Here is a 14288-nt window from a genome sequence, read left to right on the forward strand (position 1 = left end):
GTAACTAATCGGTCCGGTCTCCTGTGGGGCTATATGTAGAAGAAATCTGCCTTTATTTTCATACTCATTGTTCATGTCTCACAGTTCCTTCGATGTATTATTTCAAATCAATAATTTAAAAGCAAAAAACCTCCATTGACTTCATCATTATGTATGCCCCCGTTTCTTAACAAATTTGATTAAAGTGGACGTAACACAACACTGAGACATGTACAAAATATCTGCACATTTAGTATATGTATTCATATAATATGTGTACACATGTACTTTTAATACATATTATACATACCCAGATAATATCGTAATATCCACAGTGGCTGATAGAAATCTATGTATCAATTCAGTATTCGTAATGTCTTTACGAATACTGTCTAATTTGATGGTATCATTCAAACAAGATTTATTTACTCAATTGTTTTAAATGTATTATATTTATTTGTTAATGTTCATGTAACCTAACTGTGTATACCTCAATTTCATAAAGCAGATAACTGGTCCAGATTCGTTAATTTTTTTGGAAAAGTATTTGAGTTTCATATTAATAAAGTTGTAGCGTTAGTTTGAATGTAATGACGTCAAGGTTCAGAGAAGGAGACTCGAATCTCGCGATACTTTTCGAGAACTGGCGGCGTCACGTAGGAAAAAGAGGAAAATAATTTATTGAAGATAATAATGGCCGCCAACCGACGATTTAGCTTATTTCCCCACAGATCAGTCGACATTGGAGGCTCCTCGATGTGTCAGTCGTCGCTTTGAAGCCACTTTTACCCCCCGGTGAGAAGAAAACGAGGCTATTTAGGACGATGTCTGATCGTGTTTCCGTTTGTTGTTGAATCTTGGACCGTCTGGTTCCGCTATTTGACTCCGTAGAACTTCGTCTGAAAAACACATCATTAAAACTACACCGCGCCTTTATTTGGCCCTGTCACTGTTAAACCTCACATTGAGACTTTATTTTAGATAAATGTGAGCTTCCCTTGCGGTCGGCGCAAGTTAAACGCTGTCAAACTGCCCTTTTGTATTTATACATCCCAAAATGTATGTTTTTGTATGATGACTAACAGACCCTCACGCCTTGTGTTTTGTTTATGTGTGTTCATGTCTCTTATACATCCAGACCTTTACATCAAACCAAAATATGTCATTCTGAATTTATTTCACTGAATCATGTGCACTAATGGTACATGGTGATAGATGGAGATATTGCTGAGTCGCTGTGTCCCTGCAGGCTGAGGCCTCGTGTCGATAACCTTGGTGTGTTTTGTTTCATGTGTTTAATTCAGGATTTTTTTTCGCCTTACATGTGATCTTCTTTATAAATAAAACATCATCCAGATTAATGGATCTACTCATATGCAAATGTGTGTGTATGCGTGCGTTTCAGTCATTCTGTGTTTGTTATTGTGTATCTGAGTGTGTTGCATACCCACATTCCTTAGCTGTGGTTCACAGTGTAACATATTAACTGTAGTGTTTTTAAAAGAAGGTGTGATTTTTGCCACATTGCAGTTACTGAGTGAGCTGCAGCGTCTCCTGCTGCTGCAGCCATTATGTCATCCTCACACGTCATCCTGCAGGCGACTGCAGCTCACAGCAGCACCAACAGCAAATTATATCTTTTTTTCCACGTTATTTGATCAACTTTGGCAGATTGCAGCACTCCCGTGTTTTTTCTTTGAGTGGCCACGTCGCTCCATATATAAGATGTCATCTGTAGGAAGATAGTTTTTCTTTAAACACCTGTGAAGAGTTTATGTGAGGAAAGCCTGCCCTCTCCTCTCGTCTCCTCCGGCTGTTATTGACAAGTTCGTTGACCTCTGACCTTTCCTGTCTCCTAAGTTGCTCCCCCGGCTCTGCTGCTGCCCCACAATGCATTGCAAGACGTATTTGTTTGCATCAGAAAGACCAGTGTAACCGTCGCCGCCACTCCACCAAACGTCAAATCACACAGGTAGCTGCTGTCATCACAATGTGCTGATTTGTGTAGAAGACACACAGAACCTAGTGAATTCATCTCTTTAATTGTCTTTTTTTCTTCTTTTTATTAATACTGCAGACTTACTGTTTGTTTGCAGGTCCAGTCCCAGTTGATCTTGTTGTCTCGCTGCAGTCATGTCTGGTGCTGGTGATTTACCAGGTCAGTACTTCCTGTCAGACGACAGGGTGTGGAGCCATTTCGCCCCCCCTTTTTTTTAAAGTAAACATTTTTTATTAAGGCTTGTGGTCTGACTCAATGACTACAATGAAAGGAAGCTTTTAGAATTGCCTCCAACTTTGTGTGAATTTGATTTCAAGTGTTTTAGGAAACCTTATCTGGAAAGACAGATTTCAGCAGGAAGGAAAAGAATAAAGAAACGTGACTGAAACATTTCACTTCATTTAGCACCGGAAGGTTTCATTATAATTGGCTTTACATTGACGTTGGAGTCATTTTCAGTTTTAATTGCTTGATATGGTGAAAATATAGACATTTTCAACATCTGTTCTCTGCACCACAACAAAGAAAACTTTAAAATTTAAAGTAAAAGTTATAATGGCACTATTTCGTCTACTCAAGATGAAGCTATATGAACCCCTGGTTTTAAATGTCCACACGATGCTTCTGAATCGCATTTTTATATTCAATTTGAAAGTAAATCCAAATGCTTTCTCCTGGTTCTTTGCGTCATGTTAGGTTACATCATCACTGAACTGCAGATTTACAAATTGTAAGTCAAACCGGTGAAAATGGGTAAAATATTAAAAGACAGTTTGGATTAAAAAGGTACAACTTGTCATCATAAAAGATGGTTTTCTTTGCATAAATGTTGAATAATTGATTGCAGCCTGTTGACTCTGCTCCTGTTAATGATTGAGAGTGAATCAGAGTGAATGCGGAGAAATGTTGTGGTTGGTCTCCGCAGCCATCGAGGGTCCGGGCATGGGGGGCATGAGGCTTCCTGTGGGGATGACCCGGAGAGCGCTGAGCTACGACGACAACCTGGAGGCCCCCATGTCCACGCCCCCCCACGACATCAGCATCAACAAGCTGTGGAGACGCCCCATCATCCCGGAGAGGAGGTTCACACACCTGGCTGAGGTGGGAACACACACACACACACACACACACACACACACACACTGCGGCGTTGATGCTCATTATGGTTTCTCCTCTTTCATCAAACTCGTCTGTGAAAAAGCTCACGTCAGGAAGTCGTTGCTCACGTTTGAAAAGGAAACCTGTGTGAGCACGAGGACGTGGTTGTTATTTCTCCTTCTAGATACTGTTTGAACCAGCCGTACCTGTACAGGTCTGCAGGGAGAACCAGTCTGTATGAAGGGAGAGACGCAGAGGAGAGAAGCCATGAAGCATGCTGGGTTTTTTGGGTTTGCTTTTTTTTGGAGATTGGTGCAATAACAGTAAACATGCTTTCACATGTGGAGAAAAAGAGGTACAAATGACCTATTAACAACAACAAAAAGTTTGGAAAAGGTGAATTGCTGATTATACTTTCTAATAATCTGGCACATTGAATAGAAAGTCAATGAATTTCAGTTTTTTTCTGCACAGTGTAGATGAACATTATTGCTATAAATGAAGCATAATATATAAATGGTCTGAAAAGTGTTTCAAATAACAGTACAGTTGTTTCACAATGGCTCTGCATCACGCTTTTCTTTCATACTTAAATTTCTATTCTTTTAAGTCCTTGTTTACACGACAACGCTTCAAGTGGAAACGCATTGTTTTCAGAGTTTTGTGTTTGTATGGAAACACTGTAGTTCGCCAGTTGGGCCACTAGTGGGTGCTGTTGGTTGTTTTTGTAGTGAAAGCACACACATGCAGCAGAGAACAATGGGCTCTTAAGATTAACAGTGGATAGTGAGCAGACGACCAGCTGGATTGTTAGCGTCGGTAGCATGCTAGCCCTTAGCTGGACGCTAACTGGCCTGTCAAGCAGCAGCGTCACTGTGAAACACCGAGCAGGGAGTGTCTCCATGGCAACAGATGTTCTGATCCATGAGGTGCGTCTCTTATCCGCTTTGTATGGGACATTTTTTCTGCAGTTTTTGGGGTGTTTATTTTTGGGAGATTGTTAGCCGTCAACGTCCCAAAATGTAATCAACTGGCTGTTGGATGACGACAAATCATCCCAGAAGATTTAATGCAATTCTGGTTAATAGTTTTTTTTTGTGAAAAGTTGGTCAAATAGATGCATACAATTCAATAAATTGTACAGGCAGACAAAAACACAACCTTCTCAGCATTTAATGCATCCCGGCTGTAGGTGCCATATTAGTTATTAAGTATTTCATGGTAATTTCAGTTCATGGTACAATACATTTTGGATTTATATTAGTTTCATTATTTAATTGTATTTAAATGTTGATTTAAGTTGTAAAATATTCATATTTGCATTATTATTGATGTTGCACACGAACGTTGATATTTCATTATTATTTGTGTCGTGGATAAAAATAAGAGCCTGTAGCTTTAAGGAGTTAAGTTTCGTTTTTGAGACTCTGAAGTTTTAGGAGCGCAGCGACGTGGATGACTTGTATGGAGGAGCTCACGGTTTTTCTGACCTTGTTAGGAGCGTGTTAGCCACGTGTTAGGATCGTGTTAGCCACGTGTTAGGATCGTGTTAGCCACGTGTTAGGATCGTGTTAGCCACGTGTTAGGTTCGTGTTAGCCACGTGTTAGAATCGTGTTAGCCACGTGTTAGGTTCGTGTTAGCCACGTGTTAGGATCGTGTTAGCCACATGTTAGGATCGTGTTAGCCACGTGTTAGGATCGTGTTAGCCACGTGTTAGGATCGTGTTAGCCACGTGTTAGGTTCGTGTTAGCCACGTGTTAGGATCGTGTTAGCCACGTGTTAGGTTCGTGTTAGCCACGTGTTAGGATCGTGTTAGCCACGTGTTAGGATCGTGTTAGCCACGTGTTAGGTTCGTGTTAGCCACGTGTTAGGATCGTGTTAGCCACGTGTTAGGATCGTGTTAGCCACGTGTTAGGTTCGTGTTAGCCACGTGTTAGGATCGTGTTAGCCACGTGTTAGGTTCGTGTTAGCCACGTGTTAGGTTCGTGTTAGCCACATGTTAGGATCGTGTTAGCCACGTGTTAGGATCGTGTTAGCCACGTGTTAGGATCGTGTTAGCCACGTGTTAGGTTCGTGTTAGCCACGTGTTAGGTTCGTGTTAGCCACGTGTTAGGTTCGTGTTAGGTTCATGTTAGCCACGTGTTAGGATCGTGTTAGGTTCATGTTAGCCACGTGTTAGGATCGTGTTAGCCACGTGTTAGGATCGTGTTAGCCACGTGTTAGGATCGTGTTAGCCACGTGTTAGGATCGTGTTAGCCACGTGTTAGGATCGTGTTAGGATTGTGTTAAGACCGAATCAGGAACCTGTTAGGACCGTGTAGGAACAGTGTTTGGCTCGAGGAATTCGCGTGGAACAGGTGCTTGTCTTTTTGTATTTTTTGCCGAATAAATAACATAAAAGAGAGACCACTGTGGAGGACACACTTTTTTAAACACGCGTCAGCCATAAGCTCCGGTGGATAGTGGAAGGTTTTATTGGATAACCTACACCGGCCAATATACTAAACTAGTTTCCACACACATTAAATCCTCCTCACCGGCTGCTCTGCTGCTGCCGTTCAAAACTCCCGTCCTTCTGCTCCCCAGAGACCCAGTCAGCCTTTTCTGCTCCCACAGTGTTGAAATTGGACGAGTCATCAAAACCTGCCTATCACCTGGAGGAAGTGTGTGTGTGTGTGTGTGTGTCGTCAGGAGAATAATCCACCAACATCAAATTGAAGCAGTTTTCTCTGAGCAGGAGGACGAGAGCGGCGGGGGGAACCCGTCGGCCGTGCAGGACAGCGCCCCCTTCAAGTTGGCGCCGGTGGTGAAAGCCAAGGCGTCGTCCATCATCATGAGCTCGCTCATCACCAGTACGTCACGCGTCCTCCTGGAAAAGTGAATCATTTGTGTGAAAAATGTTAATCCTCCTCCTCCTTTGGTCACTCAGAGCAAACTCAAGACAGCATGTACAAGTTTGAGCAGCGGGCGGGGCTCACCGACGCCAGCTACACCCCCCACAAGGGGCTGACGGCGGAGGAGACCCGCCACCACCACCGCATCCCCGAAGCTCTGCAGGTCAGTTCACACACTGTGCGTGTGTGTGTTTGCGGACACGCCGTCGGGAGGCTCCGTCTGATTGGCCGGCTGACGGCAGGAAGCTCCATGTCAACAATCACAGACCGATGCTCCGCATCTCATGGTTGAACATCATCTTCATCTTCATCTTCATTATGGGAATCTAGAGATGTGTGAACGCTTCCTGAAAAATGAGAAAAGTGAGCGTAGAGAAGAATGGTTAAGCTCCTTGTAGCTTAACCATGCGTCAGGAAGGGATTAACTGATTAAAGCTTTTAACTGAGATTCATTTTTTTCTTGTGTGGCGATTTTAGAAAATCCAGATCCAGAGTTGGGAGGCCAGAGAGGATCGACAGAGTTCCTCGGCTCAGTCCACCCCGTCCACCACTCCTCACACCTCGCCCAAGCAGCAGCGCAGGTACACACACACACACACACACACACACACACAGGTATTGCTATTTGAATCTCAAACAGGAAGCTCATCGACACAAAACCTTGAACCAGTTTCTTTGTTTATTTGCTTGTTTGTGTTTCAGGGGCTGGTTTGGCAGCACGAGTTCAGAGGTCAGCATGAGCTCCTCCAACAGCAGCGTGGACATGGGAGGAGGAGACGCAGCAGCGGGAGGCGCGGTGGAGAGGTGGAGTGTGTTCGGGCCTCGGCCTCTGGTCCACAAGTCGACCTCTGACCTGGGATCAGATCAAACCACTGCAGGTAACGGCTCAGTCTCATTATTACGTTTTTACTTTCATCACACACTCACAAGCCTTGAAACAAAGCAAAAACAAATAAACATGTAGGTTTTAAACTTTTTGCCTTAAGAATAGTAAATTATGAAAAAAATGATTTAAAGAGTCAATTTTAATAGTTTTCACTTTAAGAAGTTCAAATTTTCAAGTTTTTTACTTTAAATTGTAATATTTTTCAGTTAAAGAATGATGAATTTAGAGGTTTGACTTTAAAATGAACTATTGATAAACTTCTTGACTTAAATTTGGATGTTTTTGACTTAAAAATTTTGAATTTAATTTAATTAATTTTGTGTTTTTGACTTTGAATTTTTATATTTTGTAAAGTTCATAATTGCACATTTTATAGTTTTGTAATTGAAAATTTACTATTGATGGTTTTGACTTACATTTTTAATGGTTTTTTTTACTTAAAAAATACTGAAAGTAACATATTTTAGTTTATAACGTGAAGTCAAAACCATTGAAATGTGCAGTCTTTACTGTTATTGAAGTTAATATTTGTACATTTTACGTTTTCGATTTGATAATTTACTATCAATGGTGTTGACTAGGGATGCTCGATATTGGCTTTTCTACCGATATTCCGATATTGTCCAACTCTTAATTTCCGATACCGATATCACCGATACCGATATATGCTGGCTTTTTACATCAAAACTGTTCGGTAACAACAACATAAAATATCTCCTACTGTGGAATTAACACATTATGCCTAATTTTATTGTGACGCCCCACTGGATGCATATGTGAATCAAACATGGCTTTCCAAATGTACACACTGAGAAAAATAAGAGAACAACAACTTAAATTATGGAAAAAAGTGCCATATTTATTTAGTGTGAGAGAGAAACCTCAACAACAAACTCAACAACACCACAGACAATATAAAAAAAAGGAAGAGGCATATCTTCAGTCCATTAGTTGTAAACAGTCAATGAATGAATAACTGGACATAACTTGTCAAATAATAGACTCAAACTGGGCTCCATCTCTTTTAAGAGTAACACAATAGTGCAAATATAAACAAGAAAGGCACAGAAATGCTCACAAAATTAAAACAGCCCTCCTTTAAAGTGCAACAAAAACAAAGACTGAAGTTGACTCGTCCATATAACTGGTCTATTTCTTTCCCATGTCCTCATGTGTAAGAGGAAGATTGTTCTGTATGAATACAAGCATCTCAGCATCTCAGCAATGTATGAGATTTCTCTTCTCATCAATGATGTGGGCACCAGTGCTGAACACTGGTTCACCGTCAACACTGGTGCAGGGTGCAGTCAGGTACTGGTACCAGTGCTGAACACTGGTTCACTGTCAACACTGGTGCAGGGTGCAGTCAGGTACTGGCACCAGTGCTGAACACTGGTTCACTGTCAACACTGGTGCAGGGTGCAGTCAGGTACTGGTACCAGTGCTGAACACTGGTTCACTGTCAACACTGGTGCAGGGTGCAGTCAGGTACTGGTACCAGTGCTGAACACTGGTTCACTGTCAACACTGGTGCAGGGTGCAGTCAGGTACTGGTACCAGTGCTGAACACTGGTTCACCGTCAACACTGGTGCAGGGTGCAGTCAGGTACTGGCACCAGTGCTGAACACTGGTTCACTGTCAACACTGGTGCAGGGTGCAGTCAGGTACCGGTACCAGTGCTGAACACTGGTTCACTGTCAACACTGGTGCAGGGTGCAGTCAGGTACCGGTACCAGTGCTGAACACTGGTTCACTGTCAACACTGGTGCAGGGTGCAGTCAGGTACTGGTACCAGTGCTGAACACTGGTTCACCGTCAACACTGGTGCAGGGTGCAGTCAGGTACTGGCACCAGTGCTGAACACTGGTTCACTGTCAACACTGGTGCAGGGTGCAGTCAGGTACCGGTACCAGTGCTGAACACTGATTCACTATCAACACTGGTGCAGGGTGCAGTCAGGTACTGGTACCAGTGCTGAACACTGGTTCACTGTCAACACTGGTGCAGGGTGCAGTCAGGTACTGGTACCAGTGCTGAACAGTGGTTCACTGTCAACACTGGTGCAGGGTGCAGTCAGGTACTGGTACCAGTGCTGAACAGTGGTTCACTGTCAACACTGGTGCAGGGTGCAGTCAGGTACTGGTACCAGCAGGGAAGAGGGCCTGGTTGAGCCTCCAGTCCTCCACGGACATTTCATTCACCAGGCTTCTTCTTCTTAGCCACGAGTCCAGCGTGTTGTCTTTGTTGTTGTTAAACGTCATCAAGCGCGCGCTCGTAAACGTCCCATGCTGCGTTCATGCAGACTCGGAAGTTCCGATATCGGTTGTAAAAATCCGATACCGATATTTTCAAATATTACATTTTTAAGTCAATATCGTCCCGCCGATATTATCGGACATCCCTAGTGTTGACTTGAATTTTTAATGTTTTTTTTAATTTAAAAAGTATTGATTTAACATACTTTACTTTAAAATGTAAAGTCAAAAACATTTAAATGTACTGTCATTAAGGTTTTTGAAGTTAATATTGATACATTTTTACGTTTTGAGTTAAATAATAGTATTTTGTACTATTATCACTGTCTTGGACTTAAATTTGGATGTTTTTTGATATACAATTAAATAGTGAATTTTAAAATTTTTGACTCGAAAGATGATACATTTGCATGTTTTTGACTTGAGATTTTACTGTTTTTGAAGTTAATAGTAAATTTTAAATGCTTTTGACTCTACAGTAATTCAAAGATGTTGATAATATTGAACATTAGAGCATAAAACACTAGAATAAAGACTGCCGGCCTTGTGTTTGTTTGGGCCCCACGGAATCTGGACCAAAGGTGAACTTGAAAATAAACATCCAAGTCCAGCATTTAGGTTAATGGACAAATGAGTGGGTGAATGAATGACCTTCAGATGGTGAGTAAACGCCTCTCTGGGCTCACGTCCCTGCGCTCCGCCGACGTGAGAAGGTGTGATGAAGTCGGCTGAAGGATTCAGACGAGCGGCTTCTTCTTCTGCTTCAGTCTGACACTGGGTCGTTTTCCCAGCATGACTCTCGGTAGGTCGTCGAGACGCGGTCGCTCCGTGGAGGATTGGTTCACTCAGAGCCGCTTCCCAACCCGTTCACGCCACAGACGAGGGGAAACGTGCGTTTTAGTGAGTGTCCCGGGAGTTTCCCAGCCGCCCGTTTCCTCTCCGGAGAATCACTGCCGATTTGAATCCCATTAAGTCCGTCTGGACGTCGGTTCCAATGAATCCTTGGTGGGAATTAGTCTGATCGCGTGGAGAATAGATCCAGTTTCTGGACGTGCTCAGGTGTGTTTATGAGTGAAAGAGAAGAATTTTAAAGTGCGACTGAAGACTAAACGGTACTATTTCCTTTATAATTTGATTGTTGTACTAATTCTACAAAAAGAACTATGAAGCTCAATGATGTCAGTTGATCAGGTTGTCGTTTTCTCTTTTTCGTCACAAATAAGGCTGTACAATAAAAACAATCTGCGCTACATGAACTTATAACTAATGAGATCCAATGTGTTACAAGATTTTCGTCTTTCAGGCCAGAATCAGATTATTTGTTGACTTCAGTTTCTCGTGTTTCCAAAACGGGGAAATTAGAAAACAGTTGAACCTCTGGTGTGCACGCACCAACACGTCACACCGTGTGAGTGGCGGATTTCTCACTGTAAGACACGTCAATTTGTACTTCTTTGACTTTTAAGAAATTGGATTTATAAATTGTAATATATTTGACTGTGAGAATTTGAATTTGGATGTTTTTTACTTTAATAATACTAAATTTTAATATTCTTGTGTTGAAATATTGTGAATTTTGGAGTTTTTGACTTAAGAATAGTTTATTTTAAGGTATTCGATGTTAAAAGTACATTTTAACATTCGTCACTTTAAGAAGTGGAAGTTTTATTGTTTTTGACATTAGAAATAGTAAGTTTGAATGTTTTTTACTTTTAAGAATACTAAAGTTAATTGTTTTTTACTTTAATAACTGAATTTTGACATTTTTGATTACAATATTGTGAATTTGAATGTTTCAGACTTTAAGAAAAGTGAATTTTGACATTTTTGACTTTAAAAAGTGGAAGTTATAGTGTTTTTGACATTAGGGATAGTAAATTTTAATGTTTTTGAGTTGAAGAACACTTGATTAAAAAATTAAATCAGACTTTAAGCATATTCAAGTTTAATGTTTTAGACATTAGGAATAGTGAATTTTAAGGTATTTGGCTTAAAACCTCCTTGAATGTTCATGTTTTTGACGAAGTTCACTGGAAAGTGAACTTCGACATTTTTGACTTTAAGAAGTGAAAGTTTTAGTGTTTTTGACATCAGGAATAGTAAATTAAAATGTTTTTGCTTTGAAAAATTGTAAATGTTGACGTTTTTGACCTTAAGAAGTAGAAGTTTTAGTATTTTTTACTTTAGGAACAGCAATTTTTTTATGACCAAGAAGTTACATTTTAATGTTTTTGACTTGAGTAAATTAAAATGTTTGTATTTATGAGTTTAAGAGTAATACATCTTTCTGATTTTGACATTAAGAATTGTACATTTTAGTGGTTTTGACTTTAATAATTGTAAATTTTTGCATTTTTGACTTCAATTTTGACTACAATAATAGATTTTAATCTAGATTTGACATTGTATGAAGTGTTTTTCTGATTTCTTACTGTTGGACGTCGATTATCACCAAACACATCCTGTTTCCATGACCTCTCAGAACCCCAGAAATCTGATGTGATTTCCTGTAAACGGAGTGAAAATCCAGCAGCGGTCGGTCGTCACCTCCACGTCCAGCGAGTGTTGACAAATCCTTCCTTCTTTGCTTTCTTTCCCAGAAGGCTTTGCGCTGCAGGCGTACCGCGGCGCCCAGAAGCCGACCCCCATGGAGGTGATGAAGTCGTCGGCCACCCGGCTGGCCGACGTCCCCGACGCCCAGAAGGCGTCGCCTCCCAAGATGGAGATCCCCACGGTGGACGGCCGGCGGCAGGGGGCGCGGCCGCACAAGCTCAAACACCGGGACATGAACGTCCTGACGCCGTCCGGCTTCTAAGCGGCCCGCTGGCGCTACCGACCGCATCGCATTCGTGGTCATGGCCGCTTGTAACACCAGGGTTGCTTTCATCTCCACCATTCCTGAAGCCACAAACAAATGTGGGTCTGAATCTCTTCACTAGTTCCAGAATCAATAGTCAGCCCAGCTGAAGCTCCGCCAGTGTAAATCACGCAAAAATAATCCCATAAAAATGCACTTTAGCTCAAAACAACCTCCTTTTTGTCTTTTTAAAGGGACATTTGACCAAACCAAGTCTGACTAATCCTTTAAATGTAGTTTACTGTAATCACAGAACAAATTATTGTATGAATCTCGTCTCAGGAAAGGCTGACAACACGTTCCTACTATTTGTTTTCCTTTTCACATGTTTTTTTTATGTATATATAAATGTGTGTCCTCTACTGTAGCCACAGATTCTAATCTTAAAGGAAAGATGCACTCGACCAACGCTCACACACAAGCTGGCCTGAATTCAACAGCAGAGAAGAAATCAGGACGTCGAGTTTTGATTGAATTGTGATCATTTTGGTGCTGAGCTTCTGGGAATTTGCAGGAAATCGAATTTTATGACATAGAATTGAAGAAAAGTATGCCTTCCTTGACATTCCGTGTCTCTCTGGATCATGAACATGATCTAGAGAGATCTAGAGGAGAATGGAGGGACCTAATTTTGCACTGTTATTCTGAAGTGACAACAGGAAGTGGTTATATGTTACATGAGAGAAAAACTAGCGTCTTGACTCATTCACCTGCTGTATCTCTCCTGCGGTGTTCGGTGTCGTCCTTCCCTCTCCCATCCACAAGTCTGGACTCAGAAAAACACAAATTGTAGAAGTTAGATGGAAGTAAAGAAGTTTTATTTATGTTGTTTTTCACTGGTGCTTTGTGTTCGCTGTTCCCTGAAGCATCACGACTGAATTCCCTTGTTACTGAAATGTCGTCTGACTGAGTACAACTTTGTTTATATGTTTTTTTTCCAAATGATTTTAATTTGAAGCATCTGTTCGTTTTAGTTTTCTTCTGCTGACGTGGTTTTGACAGAATAAATGTTACATTGAAATCCGAAACCCTTGAAGTCAATGAGTTGTTTTTTGGGGTTTAGAAAAGTTTATTTTGGTAAAACTTTTTGGCACAAATCACAGTTTAGTTCCCCTGAAACAAGCAGATGTCACGTTTTTTTTTTTTTTTTAACTATTCACAAGTAACATCAGGTACATTTCTCACATTTTTCCATTTGTTCGTGAAGTTTCATTGGAAAGGTGTCTTCATGCAAAGTGAATGGTACTGCAGTTCGATGACTTTTAAACCCCATTGACACATTTCAAGTAAAACTGGTTTTGAAAACGATGTCCATTTACAATGAAAACTGTAGTGAGCACACCAGGCCACTGGTGGGTGCTGTTTGTTTTTGTATTGAAGCCACACACATGCAGCAGACAAACAATCTGCTCTAAACATTAACAGCAGGACATTCTAGTGGACAGACCACCAAGATGAATTGTTATCATGGTGACTGTCAAAATAAAAGCACCAGGTCCCAGGAGAATATGGACTGGGAATCATGACACAGAGAAAACTGTTCTGATTGTCTCTACTGAGCATGTGCAGAACTGCTAGTTACTACAACCATGGTGCACATGTGCAGTAGCAGCATTTCAGAAAAGTTGTTTTCTCCCCATTTCCACTGAGTGTTTTCAAAAACTTGCATTTCCCCCATTTCCACAGAGATAGAGCATTTTCAACCAGTTGCGTTTTCAACCATTTTTGCGGAGACCGATTTTTTGAAAAGTTGCATTTTTGCCTGTTTCCACAGAGGCAGTGTTTTTGAAAAGTTGTGTTTTCAACCATTTCCCAGGTGAATGGTTGAATGGTAGACCATTTTCACCTATTTCCACAGAGATGGAGCATTTTCAAAAAGTTGCACGTTCACCTGTTTCCATGGAGACGGAGCGTTTTTTTGAAAAGTTGCCTCTTCACCCGTGTCCACGAAGATGGAGCCCTCGCGTTATCAAAAAGTTCCAGCTTGGGATCCGTTTTCAAAAAGTTAACAGAAACACGACTAAAGTTTTACGTTTTCACTTGTAAACGTCGTACAAACGAGGGCCACAGTCAGAGATTCAGTGAAGGAGATCCTGAGTAAAACCAAACACAACGTTCTCCTCCCATAACTGCACCTTCAAATCCCTCAGACAACCTGCCATCAATGAGAAAATGGATTTTACAGTCGGTGCGACCTGATTTTGAACATCTCATTACAACGTTTCCCTACCAGACACAATGTTCAGACCGCTGAGAGGTAAAGTGGATGAGAAAACTTACATTTTATGTTCAAGCATATAGAGTCACCAAATTATGAT

The 14288-nt window shown here is 41.2% G+C and overlaps 1 protein-coding gene across 2 annotated transcripts; it reads left to right on the forward strand.

Moving 5' to 3' along the window:
• The first annotated feature begins 634 nt into the window (after positions 1 to 634).
• Positions 635 to 12989, forward strand: LOC308139302 (putative monooxygenase p33MONOX). 2 transcript variants are annotated; one of them, XM_080508699.1, is made up of 9 exons: positions 635 to 774; positions 1840 to 1951; positions 2076 to 2137; positions 2904 to 3079; positions 5815 to 5929; positions 6007 to 6134; positions 6449 to 6552; positions 6674 to 6849; positions 11714 to 12989. In XM_080508699.1, exons 3-9 carry the CDS (start codon positions 2113 to 2115, stop codon positions 11926 to 11928), a joined length of 939 nt encoding a protein of 312 aa, XP_080364825.1. In that variant the 5' UTR covers positions 635 to 774; positions 1840 to 1951; positions 2076 to 2112; the 3' UTR covers positions 11929 to 12989. The 2 variants fall into 2 exon arrangements, with proteins under 2 accessions (XP_080364825.1, XP_080364826.1); XM_080508700.1 differs by having other exon boundaries at positions 11717 to 12989.
• The last annotated feature ends 1299 nt before the right edge of the window (positions 12990 to 14288 follow it).

The sequence above is a fragment of the Blennius ocellaris genome (genome assembly GCF_963422515.1).
Source record: "Blennius ocellaris genome assembly, chromosome: 14".
In the NCBI taxonomy this organism is placed as follows: Eukaryota; Metazoa; Chordata; class Actinopteri; order Blenniiformes; family Blenniidae; genus Blennius; species Blennius ocellaris.

Coding starts and splice junctions, on each gene's coding strand:
- LOC308139302 (XM_080508699.1), top strand. CDS start 2,113: ATGTCTGGTGCTGGTGATTTACCAG. Junction 6,135..6,448: donor GCATCCCCGAAGCTCTGCAG/GTCAGTTCACAC, acceptor TGGCGATTTTAG/AAAATCCAGATCCAGAGTTG. Junction 6,553..6,673: donor TCGCCCAAGCAGCAGCGCAG/GTACACACACAC, acceptor TTTGTGTTTCAG/GGGCTGGTTTGGCAGCACGA.